The 23,661-nt window shown below is 34.9% G+C and overlaps 2 protein-coding genes across 2 annotated transcripts; one reads left to right on the top strand and one right to left on the bottom strand.

The window, feature by feature from the left end:
* Nucleotides 1–2,896, bottom strand: LOC137829643 (zinc finger protein CONSTANS-LIKE 13-like). The gene is made up of 4 exons (XM_068636491.1): nt 2,222–2,896; nt 1,627–1,806; nt 1,249–1,526; nt 1–474 (listed from the first exon to the last, which is right to left on the bottom strand). Exons 1-4 carry the CDS (start codon nt 2,690–2,692, stop codon nt 378–380), a joined length of 1,026 nt encoding a protein of 341 aa, XP_068492592.1. The 5' UTR covers nt 2,693–2,896; the 3' UTR covers nt 1–377.
* Nucleotides 2,897–19,316: 16,420 nt separating this feature from the next.
* LOC137829358 (uncharacterized) lies at nt 19,317–22,275 on the top strand. The gene is made up of 4 exons (XM_068636164.1): nt 19,317–20,034; nt 20,539–20,684; nt 21,163–21,540; nt 21,952–22,275. The coding sequence occupies exons 1-4, from the start codon at nt 19,317–19,319 to the stop codon at nt 22,273–22,275; spliced, it is 1,566 nt and encodes a 521-aa protein (XP_068492265.1).
* Nucleotides 22,276–23,661: the final 1,386 nt, after the last annotated feature.

Here is a 23,661-nt window from a genome sequence, read left to right as displayed (position 1 = left end):
AAACACATAAAACACGAAAGAATTGATTTGCATTATCAGACCATGGTAGTCAGAATGCTGCGATTCTCATCCGCTTATACACATAAACACTGTAATGTTTACAAGCCTACTTTCTATTGTCTCTTTCTACTGTACTCAACCCTTTCATGCACCACTTCCCTCCTTTGCTGCACATCAATTACCTCTTCAACTTCCCTCTATCTCCTTGGAGCCTCATATTCTAGTGAATTAAAAGAAGGGAGAAAGCAAGAAAGTTCAGTTTGAGACAAGAGATGACAGAGACATCATCAATCTAAAAACGTGGCTCTCTCTTCAACATGCTTTCTCACCAACTCAGAATTACAGTTCTCATGTAATTAGCAACAACTAATTTACTGTTATTTCTGTGTCTCATCTTTCACAAACCGACCCTTAACTCTCATCCTGCTTTCTGCCCGAACTTTTCGTGATTCGTATCTGATGTGCTTGTCATACCTGTTTTCCACGTGAAGGATATCAATTCTATGAATCCATCTTCCAATATAAGTTTATATTATATATATAGAACACTCATCAAGAACATGCACATATCTACTCATATCTCAGATTGGTTTTCCACCAATCCAACGACTTATTAAAATTGCAGAAGTTGTGATCAACTGCAGAATCACACCCGTTTTCTTAATATGCTGATAAAAGGACAGTAACAAGATAATTTTCTGGAATACTACTATGCTGACTATATATATGCTATTGATAATAGTAACTATTGGATTCATGGAGATCCACCTTACTAGTAATAATTGATTCATAAAAAAATTAGTGACAAGTTTAGCATGCATAAGGTGTGGTGTTAAAGTTGGTCACAATGCAAATGAAGTGTAATTAATATGACAGTAAACTAGAATTGAACTTGGTAGAAAATTAAGCTTTAGTTTTTCTTCATGTTCATGCTTTTGATGTCTTTTTCTTCTCCTAGTTTCTATTCATTGACAAAGAAGTATATCACCACAAGGTACTTCCTCTCGATTCAAATATAAACCATAAAAAAGATTGTACATCAATTAAGTATAAATAAATTTTAATTTTTTATACTTTATTTAATCTTAAATACCCCTCACCAATTACTTTTCAAAGATTTCGGCACCGCATAACAGGTGCATTAAATTTGGCTGGACTTCGCCATTACATTAAATTTGTAACAACATAGCATAGATTCATAATGTATAAAGACATGAAATACACGACACGTGGCAAGCAAAGGAGTACCTTCTTGTTTTCTTCTTCTCTCTGTAACGCAATAATGCTGAATCTCTTTCATGACTTGTTAACTCATAAGGAGTAGCTTTAGGAGTAGGAGACAGGTTTTCAGCCTTCAAATAATTTGATGGTTTTCCTTGGTTGTTACAATACGTGTGAGTTGCAGGGATTGTAAAAGTTGGATCTTTAGCTGAAGCTAGCTCGCTATAATCACTCACTGACGTATCAGAAGGAACAATTTGATTTGCACGATCACTGCTTTCTCCATGCCAACAAAACACACCTGCCTGCACATTGGGAATTTCAGCTTTGCTTCTATTTTTTCTAAGTTATGTGAAAGGTTATATTGTTCCATGGTAATAATCTTAGGACTATTGTAAGGTTTACCTCATATGAAGGAAACATGTTAGCCTCTATGTCACGTTCAAAACCAGTAGACAAGTTTTCAAATTGCAGTTGTGGTTCAGCATCTACTTCTCCATGAGTTAAGTCAGGCTCCAACTTTATTAGTTCACGAAGCTGACTCAGAATTTCTTCTTTCTGTCTCCCGCACGCACCCTTATGATTCTGATTCAATAACAATATCCTGAAACATGTCAAAATCGTAGCAATACTCAAGGATTTTCATGTGCACTTTTTAACATCCAAATTCCAAAGAATCTAGAATCCTCGCAGTCAAAACCAATTATCCAAAGACGTAATAAATAAATAATCCACAAATTAACAATTTTGAAATAGAAACCGATAAGTATGAAACTAATGCAACTACTTCAAAATACAAAGAAACATATGTTGTTTATAATAGTTTTATCCTGTTAGAACAAAATAGCTATTTCAGTTACATTTTCTATTTTCACAACCAAATAAAAAGCTGTTCAATCTTGAAAACACTTTTGGAGTTGGTGCGAACTCAAGAATATAATGATATCCACAATGCATAACTTGACGCGACCAGGAACAAAATTAAAGTGAAAACGCATACCTTATAAGAAGAGGAAGCAATCAAATCCTCAAAACCAAAAACAGAAGGAGAATTCCACACGTGCAATTCGGAAAGGCCATCATCATGGGAACTTTCCCCCTCGGTTGAAAGCAGAGATTTTTCAGGAAGACCCAAAATCATTAACATCTGAGTCACAGAAGGGCACCCAGAGAACCCCTCAAGGGGTCTCCGTTGGTGTTCCTGAGACAGCATGCGGTTGTTATGGCTTTGGCAGTCACAGTTGTGGCAGAAAACAGAGTTCTCAGCATAACAGAGGACTGATGCAGGGGAATCACCACACCCATCACAGAGGTGAGTGCGCGAGTGCTTGGAAAAAAGTTGGTTAGGGAAGTGAATTTTGCGGTCACATAAGAAACATAATTTTGCAGAATCAGCTCTGCAATATAGAAGAGCTTTGAAGTCCCCACAATAGTCGCATGTTCTCTGTTTTTGATTGGGATAAGCACTCATGTCTTCTTCCTCTTACCTTATTATACTCTGAAACACAGATTACGCGAAAACCTGCGTTGCTTTGGAATCTGAAAGGAGGGGTTTGAGACGTGGCTTCAACGTTCCAACTATGTAAGAGGAAAAGGCAGAGGATACAATCATTTGGAAGAACTACTATGAAAAAGATGGTTGACTTGGTAAAAACAAACTACCAAAATATTGTTCTAATAGTAGAAGGATGTGGGTCCCACTCAAAGTGTCTTTTTAACTTTGCACTTTTCTCACATTCAAACTATCAAAGAATATTCAACTCATTATTAATTAGTTATCAATAATGCAATGGCAATAACAAGCTAAAAATAAATAGAACGAATATATAGTTACACAATTAAAAAAATTAAATATAAAAAATATTAAAAGTATAAAATGAGAAAAAAATTCCATGTCCTTAATATCATTCAACCAATTCTTCATATGAAAGTGGGTAAAATGTGGTGAGGGGTATTCCAAATATAGATTTTCTTAAGGGGAATAGGAGTTTAGTTTTATCAACTTTTTATTGTATTTAGTTGTTGAGATGTCAAAATTTTATAATATAATTTATTGTGAAAAATATTTTATTAAAAAAAAGAGTTTTGATTATGGAATCTTCTGAATCATGCCTGATTGTCATCCTCGCTACGGAATATCCGAACTTGTTGTCGTGTTTTTATTTCTTTTAACTTCCTTTTTTGCACGCAACGCATAGCAAACTCCCCTTCACTAAAAGTAGCAATAACTTTGGCATAGTTTAAAACATGTATTTAAAATGAACCCTAATTATAGATTTAGTTAAAAGGGTACCATAATGATTGATAGATATTATTTTTTTTTACTTTAGAATTAAAAACTGATTAGTTTGTTTATAGTATAATTTAAGTGGGGTTGGTGATCAAAGGACAGAATGTCCTGTGTTAGAAAATTGATTCATGTGCGATGTTCAAAGCACGAAAGAGTAGAAGAAGGCGATTGGTTAAGATGGTGGTACGATGTTGGCTAGGTTGATGTTGGAATGCAAGTAGGCATTGATGAACAGTGATTAAAGATGACAAGAGTGGGAAATGATGGGATTAGAGTGAAGAGAAGGGGGGGCCATAGGAGATTTCAATTCATTTTTCAGTACCAAAGTTCATATGGGGTGTTTGCCCGTGGGCCCAAAACTTCTTTTTTCTCAATTTGTGGGTACGAAACTTGGGCTCCACCCACACAACTTAATCATCCAAACCATTCATTATGAGACCCAAAAGAAAAACAACAAGTCAAACTTTCTCTTCTCATCAAGATATCACTTCTGTAATCTTCATTAGTCGTTGATTGTTGATTACTTTATCATTCATTTAATCATTATATAAATGTTGGATTGTTGAAACTTGCAAGATGATATTATATAGAATGATGAATTAGGATACTTCCAAAATCAGAGAAGCAACACCCCATATTCCATCTCTCATATAAGCTATATGATATCTTTTACTAATTTTATTAAAGAAAAAGTTTATTAAAATTGGAGGAAACTTTTATATTTTTTTGTGTTTTCTCTTTTGAAAATGATTTTGGATAAGCTTATACCAACATATTCGCAAACAATGTTTAAATCATTAGGTACGGACACGACTATCATAAATAGCTTATATTTATTTATACAACTTCTTTATCCAATTAAATTAAATGTTTTATTTTTGTAAGAACATAATCAAGATAATCTCTTATTTGCTAAAAAAAATAACTAAAGTGAGGAATTTTTTTTAAATAAATAAGCCGTGCCAAATTGTCACGATTTTATTGTAAAGAAATCATGCTAAGATGAACTGAAATTATGTCAATGTGACACCAATTCAGTGTAATTAGTTTTCAAATGAAGTTATGTTAATATTAATTAAAATCTAATTATACTAAAATTGTGTCAAGGTGACATAACATACCTATTTTGATAATTTTAATTATTTTGATAATTAATTTATAAAATTACCATAGTTTGGTAAAAAAAGCACTCATTGGTGACATGCAACCAACTGTCAACTTTGACAAACACTATATAATGTTTAACGAGGTTATGACATCCACCATTCTCACTCACAAATTCTTCGTGCACCTTCATACCTTCTTTCTACACCTACATTTTTTTTTAATTTCAACAATATCTGTTGGAGAGTGTAGTGTCTTCTTATTCATTTTCAAGTAGTGGTGGTTGTTTGAGGTGACTAGTGGTGGCTAGGTGGTCAATGTTGGTGGTTGAGGTAAGTTTTGTCGTGTTTTTACTTGTGATGGTGGTTGTGTTTTCGTTCACTTTTTTTTTTTCATTTTTTTGGAACTCTCACAAAACCTAGAAAAAAAAGTCAGTAAGGTGCAAAAATGGAGGACAAAATTAAAAAAAAAATTATCTTCACACTGATAATGTTGAATACAATAAATCTTCTTGTCAACTTCCCCCACATGCTCAAATGTTGGAATTGATCTCTCAAACATTACGATTGAAGATAATTAGAAGTGTTGTGGTTGAAAAGGAGATATGAGGATGCGAAGGTGTAACTGAAGTTATTTAAAAATGTAAGATTATATTTCACTTATAATTATTTAAAATTTTTAAAAATGTTAAAACTAAGTTTTTACCATTAATAAATATGAAAGTGGAAGGAAAATTTGACTCATTACATTCAGAATTGCATTTCGCTAGACCCATAACTTCTACGTAAGGTTTTGTTTCCATTTAAACGCTTTCATTAAAAATACATAGAATAGCACGTTGTTATTCAGGTTGGTGAACCTTGTAAGTGCTTTTGTACACTACATTAGTTGCCATTATCTTCATTCAACTTCACATCACTTTCAAATAAGACCACAAACTTTGCCAGATTAATTGTGTTCCAATTTTTGTTTAACTGTGTATTTTAGTTATGATATTGGTTACTTTATATATTACTTAATGTTGACGACCACATTTTGGTTGTTCCGTCCAACTTTAACAACAACCATGGACTTGCATGCATAACATCTTTTGGAATTTCACCATAATGAATTATGGTGACACACATAATTGGATTTTTTTTAATCAAATAGGAGTAACTTTTTAAGAAACATTACCAAAATGAACATATTTTTAAAAAAATTACTTATACTGGTAAGTCATGTCAACATGACACGACTTTATTATAAATAAGTCATGCACGTATGACAAAAGTTTGAATTTATAAAGGTAAAGTTGTGACAGTTTATCACGACTTACACAACTTTAGTATTAGAGAAAAAATCATGTTTGACTCACGCAACTTTGATTAATGTTAGTTGAGATTTATTTATTTTTATTTTAAATGAAGTCGTGTTAGTAAGACTAGATTTTAATTGTTTTTATATTTAATTATACTTGTGGAATGTTTACACGACTTTTTGTGTATGATTTATTATTAATATTAATACATACATTTTTTATATAAAAATATTAATGTATTAATATTAATTATTTATATAAACATATTATTTTTGAAATGTAAAAAATATATTGTCTATAAAATTATTTAAAAAAATAAGACCAATAGGTAATTTTATAAAAATTATAAAAAAAATAAAATATGTTAAACTATATAAAATTATTATAAGGATTGTAGTTAGGAATGAAATGGAAATTAGGTTGTTATATAATAATATTTTTATTATATTTTGTATGATTGTGAAAAAAATAAAGATATAAATCAATAATGTAAAATTAAAAAAAATTAATGATAGAATTTGGAAGCAAATTTTATTTTCAACTTTGTCTATATTAACAAAGTTTATATGACTATGAACGCAAGCATTGCATTGTTCAAATTAACCTTCTCATAGAAGTCTTCATAACCCAGTTCACGTGTTTTAACTCAACTAACCACACACAAGTCTTGTTTTCTAATCTAAAAATAATTCAAATTTTAATTAGTTTTCATTAATTTTAAACTTAAGTTTATTTTTTGAGTATACATAATATTTTTCCTAGTCAACCACATTTGCATACAACCCAACATCATCCATATTGACTCACAATGTCCTCATAGGGACCCGATAATAAAGGTGATAACAATGACCACGAAGACCTAGAAAACAACCCTATAAATTACTTGGTATAATGTAATATAATTTAATTACATTTCCATTCTTAACTTTCTCTCTTTCTTTTTCATTTTGTGGTCAAATTTATAGTTTCAATTTTTTCCAAATTTTCCACATTTAATTACTAATATATATATTTTTGTTCTAATTTCTAAAACATTACCTATAACTCTTATTTATTTTTCAACTGCACAATATTAGAAACTAATTTAGAAACCAATTTTTTTTTAGTTTCTAGAATGGTCTCTAATTTAGTTAGTATTGCAACTAATTATTTTGGTATCTAAAAATTTATTTTTATTTCATGATTTTCTTGTAGTAGAAACAGTTTAGGGCGTTGCATGCTTGGAATACAACGTGGATTTAATGATATGATAAAAACAATATGGAACTAATGTACTGGAAAGGAGAATTATATGGTAATAATAAAGTTATGGAATATAGAAGTTTTTAGGATTATAAATACAAACAAACATCACATTGTCAGACAACTAGGAAAGCTAGATAAGTTGGATAATGAAAGTAACTTATGATATAAGGATTAAGCATATGAAGCTACTTAGTGAATTTAAATTGGTGTGTAACAAAGAAATCTCAAACCTAAAACAGAAGGTGACGAATAATTGGTTAGAACAGGAATATATCAACTTTAAATACTTCCTTTTTAGGATCAGATGGAGAATAATAAAAAATGAGTTAAAAGGCGTGGATGTCCAAAGCAACTGGTGTGAGGAACTATCTAAGGTCGAACAAGTTGTACAAGAGTTTTTTTTTGGATATAAGTTCAATGTTGTTGAGAAATGCTGTTGAGAATACTAGCATTAGGCTTGATAAAATTGAATTTCCAACTTTGACAGAGTACGATAATAGGATGATCATAAGTTGTATTAAAGAGGTGAAAATAAAAGAAATAATTAATGAGTGTGGGAGTGCAAGAAGCTGTATGCCTGAAGGTTTTAATTTTCACTTTATAAAAAATAGTTAGGATACTCTCAAGCATGATATAGTCCAAACAGTGACCGAGGGATGCAATGCATTATTTATAACTTTAGTACCTAAAAATGAAAATCCAATGTGAAAGTAGGCCTATATTCTGATGTAAAACAGATTCTAGCAAAACAGAAAACCTAGAAACAGAGCATGTGCAGAAACGAAAATCTGAGTGAGTGAACAAACCTCTGAAACCCTCGTTCGTAGAGGACCAACGCTCGGAACCCTCGTTTCTCAGAGGTTGAACGTGGGATAGAGTCCCAACGTTCCGCAACCTAAGGGGACCTCCAGTAACGGTTCCTACCTTGAATGGGTCTTTTAGAACGTGCGTGCTCTCAACAGATCCAATCTGCTCCGCACTCTCTGGAAAGACGTAGTCTTTCTCTCCGCAAACTGCTCGGAACCGCCTTGACCGTGGAAGCAGAGTTGCTCATGTAGTGGGATGCGGTTACTTTTTTCATCTATAAAAGCCACAACCCTTTGCCTCAGAAGACACAACTCTCACTCATCTTCTTCATCTTCTTCACCCAACACCACCTGAAACTCCTCTTCCTATCAGCTTTAATTTTTAGTTTTCTCTCTCATCTTTATTAGATTATTTTAATATTATAAAACTTTGGGTTCCATTGGGTATTACTCTTTTAAAGAGTAACTTGCTAGTTCTGATCCTCGGAAATATCCGGGAAGTTCCTGTTGTATCCTGGGGGACTTGCACAATACACCGCGGATAAGTCCTTACGGACAGTGATTACTCACGCCTCGGGAAACCATTTTTTGTTTGTTTTAAAGCCTATTTTACTACAATCGTAAGGACTTATGGCTGAAAATCCGAACAACAACGACAACACCGCTACGGGAACATCAAATGTTGTTTCCACAACGCAAACCATTTTTGCGAAACCATTTCCGGACGTCTCCAAAATTGAAGTCTTCACCGGTCAGAACTTCCGGCGTTGGCAAGAACGCGTGTCCACCCTATTGGACATGTACGGAGTTGCTCATGCACTTACAACTGCCAAACCTGACTCAACCACGGCTGCGAAACAAGTTGACGACTGGATCCATGCGAATAAGGACACTTTACTCAGTGTGTTATCTAACGATCTATTCGATGTTTATGCTTCTTATAAGAATGCGAAAGATATTTGGGATTCTCTTATCCTCAAATATACTGCCGAAGATATCGTCAGACAAAGGTGTTGAAGCTGAAGGAAACTTCTTCCCTACCAAGGCTTGATGTGCGTTTGATAAAGAAAATGGCTTGTGTGCTTTGAAGATTGTAATAGGTTTTTAGATTCATTTGTAATTAGGCTTGTAAGTATGTATGATTGCCTTTTGCTGTATAACCTATCCTAGATGCCTAACCAAGTCTAGATCAAGCACATGATGTGGTTAAATGGTTTTTGAAAAGCTTTTTAAAATGGTTTTAACAGTTTTAAAATAGTACACAAATAAATCTGTTTTATGGAGAAAGAATCTGTTTATTTCTTCTCTGTTAAAAGGCTTTTCTAAATTTCTGTTAGGGCACCAAGGGAAAGCTCAGTTCGTTATTTCAGTTAAGCTGAGCTGGCCTGTTTGTTATACTTTAATCTGTTTTACTGTGAAAGAACAGGTTTATTCTTTGGTCAGTTGAAAGGTTTTTTCACAAGTTAGTTAGGGCACCAAAGGTACAACTCAGACAGTTATTTCTGTTAGCTGAGTTGGTAGTTTTCACAAAATAAATCTGTTAAGTTCAAAAATGAATATGTTGTTTTCTTAACTGCTTTTCAACTGTTTTTTGAAAAGAAGTTAGAAACTGTTTTCTATATAAAGAAAAGTCTCTCTCACATGAATTAGTGCTGAGGAATTACGCTTTTGACAGAGATCAAACAATTTCCATGTGAGAAGAAGGATTGAAAGGTTTTTTGAAAGGTTTTCCAAAGAGATTTTCAAGTGTGCTTATTGTAGGAAACCTGTGAACTTGGTGAAGGTGCTGGTGCAGTTCTGCAGCAAATTGAACTACTGGTTTTGAGTTCTTGCATCTTCTTTTCAGGTGTAATCTTTCCTTTATTCTGTTTTGTAAAGGTGTAAGTGTTAGTCACTCCTTGATAGGGTTTCTTGGAGTGCAAGGTGTGCTGAAATAGGGTTTTTCAGCATTGTGTGTGCTGTTCTTGTAGTGTTCAAGAACTGCTGGTTTTGTAAGTGATTGGTACTGTTTTAGTGAATTCCACCTTGGGGTAAGGTGAGACTGGATGTAGCTCTGTATGAGTGAACCAGTATAAAAACGTGTGTATCTTGTATTCTCATCCCTGCACTCATTTCTGATTTTTGCTTAAATCTGTCAAGAACTAAATCTGTTCTTTTGAAATTGAATCTGTTAATTCTGGGTTCAAGTGAAAACTGTTCTTCCTGGTTTGCTAAAGTTTTCTGATCATAAACAAGGTTGCTGCATATAATGGTTTAAGTGAATTGTGAACAAACTGTCCATTCATTAAAACCTGAGAAAGGATCATTCTTCTTGAAATCTTGTGTTGTGTAATTTTGGTTGATTTCTAAGCATAGTTGTATCCTTCATCCTCACAATATTAAGTTGATCTGGTTCTGTTATAATTCTCTGTTGATCACAATTTTACATTGAACAAAATTCAAATTGTGCCAAGACTGCTCTGAAGAATCAATCTGTTTCATGTAAAAACAATCTGTTCTTTTTGCCTCTGGAATACTGAAAAATTGTGTGTTCTTGCGAAAATTTTATAAGCTCAATTCACCCCTCCCCTCTTGAACTTAGACACTAATAGACCCAACAATTGGTATCAAGAGCTAGGGCTTGTATTTTGCTCAAGTGTGTGCATGATGTTTGAGTTTAAAATGTCTTTTGCTGAAGGTGCGTCTATTAATAGACCTCCTATGTTTGGTGGTGTTAACTATGCTTTCTGGAAAATCAGGATGAAGATCTTTATGGAGTCTATTGACATGGGAATCTGGGATGCAGTGGTCAGTGGACCTTTCATACCTATGCAGGTTGTCAAATATGAAACAATAAAGAAGCCTTGGTCTGAATGGAGTGAAACCGAGAAGAAGAAGGCCCAATATGACTCCTTAGCCAAGAATATCATCACCTCTGCACTGAATATGGATGAGTTCTTTAGAGTCTCTCAATGTAACTCAGCAAAGGAGATGTGGGATGTACTAGAGGTGACTCATGAAGGGACTGATGATGTGAAACGGGCAAGGAAGCACTCACTAATTCAGGAGTATGAGCTGTTCAGAATGCAATTTGAAGAAAGTATTGCAGATGTGCAGAAACGATTTACACACATTGTAAATCACCTCACTGGCCTTGGTAAAGTCTTTGACAAGGAAGAGCTTAACATTAAGGTATTAAAATGTCTTGATAGGAGCTGGCAGCCTAAGGTAACAGCAATCTCAGAATCCAGAGATTTATCCAAGATGTCCACTGCTGCACTTTTTGGAAAGCTGATAGAACATGAAATTGAGCTGAAAAGATTGAAAGAACAAGAAACAGTGGAAAAGAAGGCCAAAGGAATTGCTCTGAAAACTACCATAGAACATGATACAAGTGAGGAAGAAGGTGATCCAGAACATGATGAGACTGTGAGTCTGCTCACCAGAAAATTCAGCAGATTTCTTAGAAAGAAAAACCGTGACAGAACTCAGCAAAGAAAGAGGTATTCCAAACAACCTATTGATTCAAATTCTTCCAATTACACGTGCTTTGGATGTGGTAAACCAGGTCATATAAAAGCTGATTGTCCAAACAATCAAAGTAAAGAAAAATCAGCAAGCAAGAGGAGTGACAAAGGGAAAGGTAGAAGAGCATATATCTCATGGGAAGAAAATGATGTATCCTTATCTAGTGATTCTTCAACTGAAAGTGAAGAAGCAAATCTTTGCTTCATGGTGAATGATGAGGGATCCAACTCTGACTCAGTAAGTAATTTCTCTACTGATTCTGAAAACTATGATCAACTGCTATTAGCCTTTAAGGAAACACATGATGAAGCAAACAGGTTGGCTATAATGTGCAACAGATTGAATAGAGTAAATAGGGTACTTGAACCAAAGGTTAAAGCTCTTGAAGAAGAATTGCACAAAGCTAAAACTGAATTAATTAGTCTTGAATTGACATGTTTGCATGCATCAATTAAAACTTGTGATAATTGCAAAAAGCTGGAAAAATAGGTTGAGTATTTGTTAAAAACACTTTCAAATTTCACTAAGGGAAGAGAAAATCTTGAAACATTATTAGGTTCACAGAATGTTGTTTTCAATAAAAATGGTTTAGGATATAATCCTGGAATGAAAGGTAATGTGAAAAAGCTGTCAAGTTTCTTTGTTCCTTCCAAAACAGGTTTTTCCACTTTTAGTAATTCAAAAACAATGCATACTGCAACATGTTTTTATTGTATGAAATCTGGTCATGTATCTAGAACATGTAAGGCTAGGAGATATCTTGTTCCTAAAGGATTGGCCAAATGGCTTCCTAAGGAAAGGTGTTAATCATGCTGGATCCTAGACTAAAGGGGTACCTTATGTGCTAAATCTGTTTTGTTGCAGAAAAACAGCAGGAGAAACCAGTGGTACCTAGACAGTGGCTGCTCAAAGCACATGACTGGTGATGTGACTCAGTTCATAAATCTGAAACTCAAAGCTGAAGGGCATGTCACATATGGAGATAACAATAGAGGAAAAATTCTTGGAAGAGGAGATGTTGGTACTAAAGACTCAACTACTATTGAGAATGTCCTATATGTTGAAGGGCTAAAACATAGTCTTCTAAGCATTAGCCAGCTATGTGATAAGGGATACAAGGTCAATTTCGAAGCAAATACTTGTACAATATCAAATGAAAATTCTGGTAAGGTGCTGTTCACTGGAAAAAGGGTAAACAACATTTATCTCCTATACATTATAAAGAGCTGTTCTGAAAATGAGTGTTTGCTATCTAAAAATGATGAGTCATGGCTGTGGCATAGGAGACTAGCTCACATTCACACAAATCACTTGAATAAGCTAAAATCTAAGGAACTTTTTTCTGGTTTACCAAACATAAAGTTTCAAAATAACAGATTGTGTGATGCCTGTGTAAAGGGAAAACAGATTAGAACTTCTTTTAAATCAAAAGATATGGTTTCTTCAAATAAAGTTTTGGATGTTTTGCATATGGACTTGTTTGGACCATCTAGGACTGCTAACTTAGCTGGAAATTACTATGCTTTGGTGATTGTTGATGACTTCTCAAGATATACATGGACTTTGTTTCTTGCTTCTAAAAATGATGCATATAAAGCCTTTAAGAAACTTGCTAAGGTTCTGCATAATGAGAATGAAAATAGGATAAAACAGATTCGTAGTGATCATGGGGGAGAATTTCAAAATGCAAAGTTTGATAAATATTGTGAAAAACATGGGATCATACATAGTTATTCTGCTCCTAGGACACCCCAACAAAATTGTGTTGTTGAAAGAAAGAATAGATCACTAGAAGAGTTAGCTAGGACTATGCTAAATGAATCTGGTTTACCTAAATATTTTTGGGCTGATGCTGTATATAGTGCTTCTTATGTGCTTAACAGAACATTGATTAGACCAATTCTTAAGAAAACTCCCTATGAATTGTATAAAGGTAGGAAGCCTAGCATTAGTCATCTTAGGGTGTTTGGCTGCAAATGCTTTGTTTTAAATAATGGTAAAGATAATCTGGGGAAGTTTGATCCTAAATCAGATGAAGGAATACATATTGGTTATGCTATAAATGGTCATGCTTATAGAGTGTATAACAAAAGATTGCTTGCTGTTGAAGAATCTATACATGTTGTGTTTGATGAAACAGATTTTTCTGTGCCCAAATCTGTTATGGATGAACCTGGTATGGATGATTTAAGAACAATTATGCAACAGAATCAATCTAGTGAGCTTGATGCTACTAATTCAAATTCTGTCAAAGAATCTACTGTGAATGCAGGACTGCCTAAAGAATGAAAGACTCCAAGGGATCTCACTCTTGACAATGTAATTGGTAAAATTGAGAAAGGAGTCTCAACAAGGAATTCACTCAACAATTTCTGCAGAACAGTAGCTTTTGTGTCACAGATTGAGCCTAAAAGCCTGGAAGAAGCACTGCAAGACAACAATTGGATAACAGCAATGCAAGAAGAGCTGAACCAGTTTGAATACAATGAAGTGTGGACTTTGGTTCCAAGAAAGCATGAGATGAATATCATAGGAACCAAGTGGGTGTACAGGAACAAGATGGATGAACATGGAGCAATCACTAGAAATAAGGCAAGACTGGTTGCTAAAGGGTATAACCAAGAAGAAGGTATTGATTTTGGTGAAACCTATGCACCAGTAGCACGTCTTGAAGCTGTCAGACTTCTTCTAGCATTTTCCAGCATACAAGGTTTCAAGCTGTTTCAAATGGATGTCAAGAGTGCATTTCTAAATGGCTACATAAATGAAGAGGTGTTTGTATCTCAGCCTCCAGGGTTTGAAGATCACAAAAATCCAGAACATGTGTACATGCTTAAGAAGGCCTTATATGGATTGAAGCAAGCACCTAGGCAATGGTATGAAAGGCTAAGTGAATTTCTGCTGTGTCAAGGTTATAGCCGTGGCAATTCAGATAAAACTCTCTTTCTAAAGAAGAAAAGTGAAGATATCATACTTGTGCAAGTCTATGTAGATGATATTATCTTTGGATCCACAAATGAAGAGATGTGTGAAGACTTTGTGAAAACCATGAAAAGTGAGTTTGAGATGTCAATGTTAGGAGAAATGAATTTCTTCCTTGGTCTACAAGTTAAGCAACTCAAGGATGGGATTTTCATAAGCCAAGAAAAATACTGCAAGGAACTGCTCAAGAAGTTTGATATGAATCAATGCAAAGCAATCAGCACTCCTATTTCAACAAGTTGTCAGCTGAATCAAGATTCTGCAGGAAAATCAGTGGATCAAACGAAATATAGGGGTTTAATTGGTTCCTTATTATATCTAATTGCCAGCAGGCCTGATATTATGTTTGCTGTGTGCTTATGTGCTAGATATCAATCTGATCCAAAGGAATCACACTACAATGCAGCAAAGAGAATTATGAAATATTTGCAAGGATCTAAGGATGTTGGATTATGGTATCCTAACAAGGTATCTCTGAATTTGATTGGTTTTTCAGATTCTGATTTTGCAGGCTGCAAAGTTGATAGGAAGAGCACAAGTGGGACTTGTCACATGCTTGGATCAAGTCTAATCTCTTGGCATTGCAAGAAGCAAGCTTGTGTTGCTCTCTCCACAGCAGAAGCAGAATACATAGCTGCTGGAAGTTGTTGTGCTCAAACCTTATGGCTAAGGCAGCAGCTAAGTGATTTTTGTATTCTGTTAAATAACATACCTATAAATTGTGATAATACAAGTGCCATAAATCTGTCTAAGAATCCTGTCACGCACTCAAGGACTAAGCACATTGAAATTAGACATCACTTTCTAAGAGAACACATAGCTAATGGAACATGTGATATACAATTCATTGGTACTGAATTTCAATTAGCTGATCTATTCACTAAACCACTTGCTAAAGACAGGTTTCACTTTCTTTTAAATGAATTGGGTATTATTAGCTTGAATTGTCCTCTGCAGTGAAAATTTCAATCTGTTGTTTTATGTTTTAACATGTTTCGTTCCCTGTTTCAAAAATCACAGCTGTGACTAGGAAAGAGAAAGATTTATTTTTCTCTCTCTCACTTTATTATTGACTGCTTTTACGGTTATTGACCAGCAGACCCATGCAAATCAATGTGTGGGTATCCTAACTAATTGGATTTTGTGTAGATGCAACAGATTTGATGTACCAAAATCAGGTTCCAAGATATTCCTACGTGAATCCACACCTGAACCTGCTGCATCATTGGAATAAAATCTGCAGCATATCTGTGGGATTTGATTTTTCTTCAAAATTCATTATTTCCAAAATCTGATTACATTGCCCTGAATTAAAATTTGTGCTTTTCAATTTTGGTTTAATAATCCTATATAAACCTAGCACAATTTAGCTCGTCCCTCACACTATCTCACTTGCACTATAAGCTGTCCAGGTGCACATTGCTTCACCACAGGTTTTGTTTCTGCTTTTGAATAATAATCTGTAATGTCTTTCTTCTAGAATTGTATGGTAATATATTGATGCAGGGAAAAACAGATTAAGCATGGCATCCTCCTCACATAGAAAGAAGAAATCCAAGGAGCAATCTCAAAGCAGCCAAGGCATCCTGGAAAACTGGTTTGCTGGAGATTCAGAGGCAATGACAAGGTTCATACATGAGACTGGCAGGAAGCAAATCAATGTACCCAAGCTGCTTGAGTTCTCATGGCTGAGAGAGGAGAATCTGATAGAAGCCAAAGACTTGCTCAAGCATCAAAAGCTGAAAGGATTTCTGGAGATGAATGGAAATGTTTATCCAGACCTTGTGAAGGTGTTTTACTGACCCCTTTAACAAGAGGGTAAAAATCTGGTTTCCCATGTAAAAGGAGTGAAGCTGAAGATCACTAGGGAAATCTGGAGCAGTGTGGGTGGAATCAAATATTCAGGACTGAAAGTGAGCAAAGGAAACACTGCTGGAATTCAAGGATTCAACAAATTGCAATTTTATAGAAGCTGTGTGAGGAATCCCACTGAACCAGTAGCTAGGTATCATGCAGGTAGCCTAACTCTAATTCCTAAACTCTTGGCTCATATAATTGCTTGGCAGCTTACCCCTAGAGGAAGTAATCATGTTGTACTTCATGAGGAAGACTTGATACTGCTGTATTGCATCATGAACCAGCTTAAGGTAAATTGGGTAAGTACTATGGTTGAACATATGCTGAAATCTGCAAGACTACCTAATTATCGTCTTCCCTATGCAATATTTGTGTCAAAACTAATTGATCATTTTAAAGTGGACACTACCAATGAAAGGAATGACTCTATTAAAGCTGCAAGTGAAATATATAACTCCACACTCATGAAGATGGGATTCTATAAGGATGAAGATGGCTGGGTTTTTAGAAGAAATGCTGGACAGAGGGCTGAGCAAGAAGCTGCTCCTCAAGGAAATGAAGAAGAAGCAAATGCTGATGGTGTGCAGCACATGCACGAATCACTAGTACATTCTGCTGAACATGAAGATGTTGCTGCCACGAGTCAGAATGCAATAGTTGCATATGAGGCACCTGAGTACAGAGGTGAACCTCTGTCTATGTTTGAAAGACAGGTGCTAAGCAGGCTGGACATACTCACAGATGAGTAGAAGGCACACTATGAGATGACTTACGCCAGGTTTCAACACTTGGATGACCAACTTGAAGGAGTTCAAGTGCTGCTAGCTGAGCTCTATTACAACAACAAGTGATCCTATTTCTAAGTCTTTATCTTTCATATGTTGTTTGAACAATTTGGGATTAATCTGTACTGTTTTTTTTCTGCACTGGTTTTTAGTTGTTTTGTGGTTTGTAATGAACCTCTATGGTTTGTTGGTTTTATTTGAACTGTTATGTATGGCTATTATTTTTCTTTGATATTTTGTGCTCCCATTCTGTTTGATGAATCCAAAGGGGGAGAAGAATAGCCTGGCACAGGTTCTGCAAATGATATTCACAGGGGTCTGCAGGTATATCACTTCTAAATCTGTTTGTTCTGCTTTAACACCTGTTTTCTTTGTATATAGTTCTGTACAGATTTGGTCATGATCTTTCTTCAAAGCTGTGCAAAGCAAAGGGAATTTGTCTCAATCAAACAGGGGGAGATTGTTGAAGCTGAAGGAAGCTTCTTCCCTAACAAGGCTTGATGTGTGTTTGATGAAGAAAATGGCTTGTGTGCTTTGAAGATTGTAATAGGTTTTTAGATTCATTTGTAATTAGGCTTGTAAGTATGTATGATTGCCTTTTGCTGTATAACCTATCCTAGATGCCTAACCAAGTCTAGATCAAGCACATGATGTGGTTAAATGGTTTTTGAAAAGCTTTTTAAAATGGTTTTAACAGTTTTAAAACAGTACACAAATAAATCTGTTTTATGGAGAAAGAATCTGTTTATTTCTTCTCTGTTAAAAGGCTTTTCTAAATTTCTGTTAGGGCACCAAGGGAAAGCTCAGTTCGTTATTTCAGTTAAGCTGAGCTGGCCTGTTTGTTATACTTTAATCTGTTTTACTGTGAAAGAACAGGTTTATTCTTTGGTCTGTTGAAAGGTTTTTTCACAAGTTAGTTAGGGCACCAAAGGTACAACTCAGAAAGTTATTTCTGTTAGCTGAGTTGGTAGTTTTCACAAAATAAATCTGTTAAGTTCAGAAATGAATCTGTTGTTTTCTTAACTGCTTTTCAACTGTTTTTTGAAAAGAAGTTAGAAACTATTTTCTATATAAAGAAAAGTCTCTCTCACATGAATTAGTGCTGAGGAATTACGCTTTTGACAGAGATCAAACAATTTCCATGTGAGAAGAAGGATTGAAAGGTTTTTTGAAAGGTTTTCCAAAGAGATTTTCAAGTGTGCTTATTGTAGGAAACCTGTGAACTTGGTGAAGGTGCTGGTGCAGTTCTGCAGCAAATTGAACTACTGGTTTTGAGTTCTTGCATCTTCTTTTCAGGTGTAATCTTTCCTTTATTCTGTTTTGTAAAGGTGTAAGTGTTAGTCACTCCTTGATAGGGTTTCTTGGAGTGCAAGGTGTGCTGAAATAGGGTTTTTCAGCATTGTGTGTGCTGTTCTTGTAGTGTTCAAGAACTGCTGGTTTTGTAAGTGATTGGTACTGTTTTAGTGAATTCCACCTTGGGGTAAGGTGAGACTGGATGTAGCTCTGTATGAGTGAACCAGTATAAAAACGTGTGTATCTTGTATTCTCATCCCTGCACTCATTTCTGATTTTTGCTTAAATCTGTCAAGAACTAAATCTGTTCTTTTGAAATTGAATCTGTTAATTCTGGGTTCAAGTGAAAACTGTTCTTCCTGGTTTGCTAAAGTTTTCTGATCATAAACAAGGTTGCTGCATATAATGGTTTAAGTGAATTGTGAACAAACTGTCCATTCATTAAAACCTGAGAAAGGATCATTCTTCTTGAAATCTTGTGTTGTGTAATTTTGGTTGATTTCTAAGCATAGTTGTATCCTTCATCCTCACAATATTAAGTTGATCTGGTTCTGTTATAATTCTCTGTTGATCACAATTTTACATTGAACAAAATTCAAATTGTGCCAAGACTGCTCTGAAGAATCAATCTGTTTCATGTAAAAACAATCTGTTCTTTTTGCCTCTGGAATACTGAAAAATTGTGTGTTCTTGCGAAAATTTTATAAGCTCAATTCACCCCTCCCCTCTTGAACTTAGACACTAATAGACCCAACAAAAGGTTCGTAATTGCAAACTACTACTGTTGGGAGATGATCGAAGGCAAAGACATCAAAATCCAAATAAACGAATATCACAAGCTGATTGAAGATATCAAAACTGAAAGCATAAAATTGCCAGATGAATTCGTGTCCGAATTCTTGATCGAAAAGCTTCCGTAGTCTTGGATGGATTACAAAGAACAACTGAAGCACAGACAGAAACAAATGTCTCTATCAGATTTAATCACCCACATCATCATCGAAGACACAAACAGGAAGGAGTGCGTTGCTGCAAAGGCCAAAGCTTTGTCTGCCAAAGCAAATGTGATAGAAGACAAACCAGCTCCAAAAAGGTACGAGAAAAAATTTGATCACAAAAAGAAACCTAATAACAAATTCTCTCATCCCAGTGGAACTAACCCCACTTTCAAGAAAAAAGGTAATTGCTTTGTCTGTGGAAAGCCAGGCCATCATGCACCTCAGTGCAGACATAGGGCTAAAAATGACTATCCTCCTAAGGCAAATCTAGCCGAAGGGGAAGATACTATTGTGGCAGTCGTTTCACAAGTAAACCTAAATGTGAGCAAATGGGTGGTAGACTCTGGGGCTACCAGACACATCTGTGCAAACAGAAATGTGTTCACCTCCTATACAAGTGTGAGGGATGGAGAAGAACAAGTATATCTCGGTGACTCCAGGACAACTCTTGTCCTAGGAAAAGGAAAAGTTCTTCTGAAGCTCACATATGGTAAAACTCTAGCTTTGAATGATGTGCTACATGTGCCATCAATTAGAGTTAATTTGGTCTCTGTGGCATTACTAAGCAAAGTTGGGGTTAAAGTGTCATTTGAATCTGACAAGATTGTTATGACAAAAAACAATGTTTTTGTGGGAAAGGGATATTGTGATCAAGGCCTTTTTGTATTAAACATTTATGAAATTATGAATGAATCTAAATCTTCTGCTTATATTGTTGACTCGTATGATATATGACATGCTAGATTAGGACATGTGAATTCTTCGTATGTTATAAAATTGCAACGACTAGGATTAATCAACATGCATGACAAACAAAGTAGTAAATGTGATGTATGCGTAGAATCTAAAATAACGAAGAAAACATGTCACTTTGTAGAACGTCAAACTGAAATTCTTGGTTTAATTCATACCGACCTTGTTGATTTAAAACAAACCATGTCTAGAGGTGGTAAAAATTATTTTGTAACCTTTATAGATGATTTTTCTAGATACACCAAAGTGTGTTTAATTAAACATAAGGATGAAGCTTTAGACATGTTTTTAACTTATAAAGCGAAAGTAGAAAATCAACTTAGTAAGAAAATTAAGAGAATTAGATCAGATAGAGGTGGTGAATATGTTTTATTTAATGACTATTGTGTAAAAGAAGGTATTATTCATGAAGTAACCCCACCATATTCATCTGAGTCTAATGGAGTAGCTGAAAGGAAAAATAGGACTCTTAAAGAAATGATGAATGCCATGCTTATTAGTTCTAATGCTCCTGATAATTTATGGGGTGAATCTTTGCTTACTGTGTGTTTTTTACAAAATAGGATACCACATAGGAAAACTGGTAAAACACCCTATGAGTTGTGGAAAGGTTATCAACCTAATCTGAAATACCTAAGAGTGTGGGGGAGTTTAGCTAAAATGATGTTACCTGATCCTAAGAAAAGGAAAATAGGCTCTAAAACATCTGATTGTATGTTCTTAGGATATGCAGAACATAGTGCTGCCTATAGGTTTCTAGTTCTTAATAGTGATATAATTGAACGCAACACTATAGTAGACAAAAAACGTTGAGTTCTTTGAACACATCTTTCCGCTAAAGAGTAGTGGTACATCTGAACAACCTATAGATAATGTTAGTGATACCTTGAGTGAGGATGTTAGAAGAAGTAAAAGACAAAGAAAGGAAACATCTTTTGGAGATGACTTTTATACTTATCTAGTTGAGAATGATCCAATAAGTTTTGTAGAAGCTACTAGTGCTCCTGATGCTAAACATTAGGATAAGGCCATTAAAACTGAGCTTGATTCAATAAAGAAAAATAATACGTGGACCTTAGTAGATCTGCCTAAAGGAGCAAAACCCATTGGTTGTAAGTGGATCTTTAAGAAGAAGTACCATCCTGATGGATCCATAGAGAAATACAAGGCAAGATTAGTAGCTAAAGGGTTTACTAAAAAACATAACATAGATTACTTTGATACTTTTGCACCTGTTACTAGGATTTCCTCTATCCGTGTATTGCTAGCCTTAACATCTATCCATAAGTTAGTAATTCACCAAATGGATGTTAAAACAACTTTTCTGAATGGTGAATTAGAAGAGGAAATTTATATGACTCAACCTGAAGGTTGTGTAGTCTCAGGTCAAAAGGAAAAAGTATGCAAACTTTTAAAATCTTTGTATGGTTTGAAACAAGCACCAAAACAATGACATGAAAAACTTGATAATGTTTTACTTTGTGAAGGTTTTTCTACCAATGATGCTGATAAATGTGTGTATTCTAGATCTGAAAATGGTGAATATGTCATTATATGTTTGTATGTGGATGACATGCTAATTTTTGGTACATACAATAATATAGTTTTTAAAACAAAATTGTTTCTTGGATCTAAGTTTGAGATGAAAGACATGGGTGAAGCAAGTGCGATTCTAGGAGTTAAAATCATAAGGAAGGGAGATAATATATTACTATCCCAAGAAAAATACACTGAGAAACTTCTAAAGAAGTTTGGTTACTATGACTTTAAGTCAGTGAGTACCCCTTATGATGCTAACTCTAAATTAAAGAAGAACAGAGGAGAATCTATTTCTCAAACTCAGTATGCCCAGATAATTGGGAGCTTATTGCATTTAATGAGCTTTTCTAGACCAGATATTGCTTATGCAGTAGGTAGATTGAGTAGATACACTAAATGTCCTAGTCAGGATCATTGGGAAGCACTTGCGAGACTCATGAAATACTTGAGAGGTACAATGGATTATGCCATTGAATATAGTGGATTTCCCGCTGTGTTAGAAGGGTACAATGATGCTAACTGGATCTCTGATTCAGATGAGACAAAATCCACTAGTGGTTATGTATTTACACTTGGGGGTGGTGCAGTTACATAGAGATCAGCCAGGCAAACTATTATTGCAAGATCAACAATGGAATCTGAGTTTGTTGCTCTAGAAATGGCTGGTAGTGAAGCTGAGTGGTTGAAAAACTTCTTAGCAAACATTCCTTTAGGAATGAAACCAACCCCATCTGTATCAATGCATTGTGATTGCCAATCGGCAATAACTATAGCTAAAAATAAAAGCTACAATGGAAAGAATAGACATATACAATTGAGACATAATATGGTGAAACAGCTGTTAAAGAGTGGAACGATTTCTATTGACTATGTCAAGTCAGAACGGAATCTGGCAGATCCTCTGACAAAACCCCTAGGGAGAAATATGATTTTAGAAACATCGAGGGGAATGAGACTTAAGGCACTTGCAAACAAACAAGTGATGGAAACCCAACCTTTGTGATTGGAGATCCCATGAATAAGATTCATATGGGTAAAAACAAGTCACTTGTTAGTTCTTCTAGCACTGATATTGATTTAAAATCAATTTTGTCCATTCCTATGGTGTGTGTGAAAGTGCTAGATACTGCATTATCGAGAGGATAAACTTTGTGGTTAAAATTCAGAGGTAAAAGAGTTTTAACGATTTACAAAGTTTTAATGATTTTCATATCCGTTATGGGTGGTGTATAATTTGCAGCATACACTTGATGAAATCACCTATATGAGTGTCAAGTGGGGCCGCTTGCATGAGATCTTGGCAAGATCTCTATAGCACTCATGAATACCGGGCACGCGCATGGCCTAGTAGTGCAACACAGCGATAACAACAAGTAATGTGGGGGTGTATTGTGACTGATAAACCTCTAACACATACTAAGTGTCTTGGTTCATATAGCTCGCTATACCAACTACACTATGTGTTACGTTCATCAATCTAAGACTGGTTCATATAGCTTGCTATACCAGATCTGATGCATTACATCTTAGATGAACCCAGAAATTTATTTTCCTTTTCTCTTTATCTTTTTCAATATGTAGGATTGAGAAAAGATTAATCTTCCAACAGAGCTAAACCAGATTGAACATGCGCCAATCTGATTCAACTGAAACTCACCAGTAAAGCATGCGTCTACTAGTTTAATCAATACCCACTTTGTTCCATGCGTATACTCCATGGGAATGCTTACCTCCTCTCCCTTGAATCATGCGCCCAAGAAATTAATTAGAACAATGCGAACTAACTAAGAAACCAAAGTTTAAGACAAGGAAGACTCTCAATCATGCGTTCAAGTACAACCTTTCACAAAAACCAGTTTTCCAGGAGATTAGACAATAAAAACAACTGCTATAGAGAATTAAAAATCGAAACTTTTATTGGAACAAAACCTCAGAACTCAATGGGGAATTACAAAAGAATCAACCAAAAAGGTTTAGCCTT

The sequence above is a fragment of the Phaseolus vulgaris genome, chromosome 7 (genome assembly GCF_000499845.2).
Source record: "Phaseolus vulgaris cultivar G19833 chromosome 7, P. vulgaris v2.0, whole genome shotgun sequence".
Lineage (NCBI taxonomy): Eukaryota > Viridiplantae > Streptophyta > Magnoliopsida > Fabales > Fabaceae > Phaseolus > Phaseolus vulgaris.
This window is presented reverse-complemented; position numbering and strand designations above follow the sequence as displayed.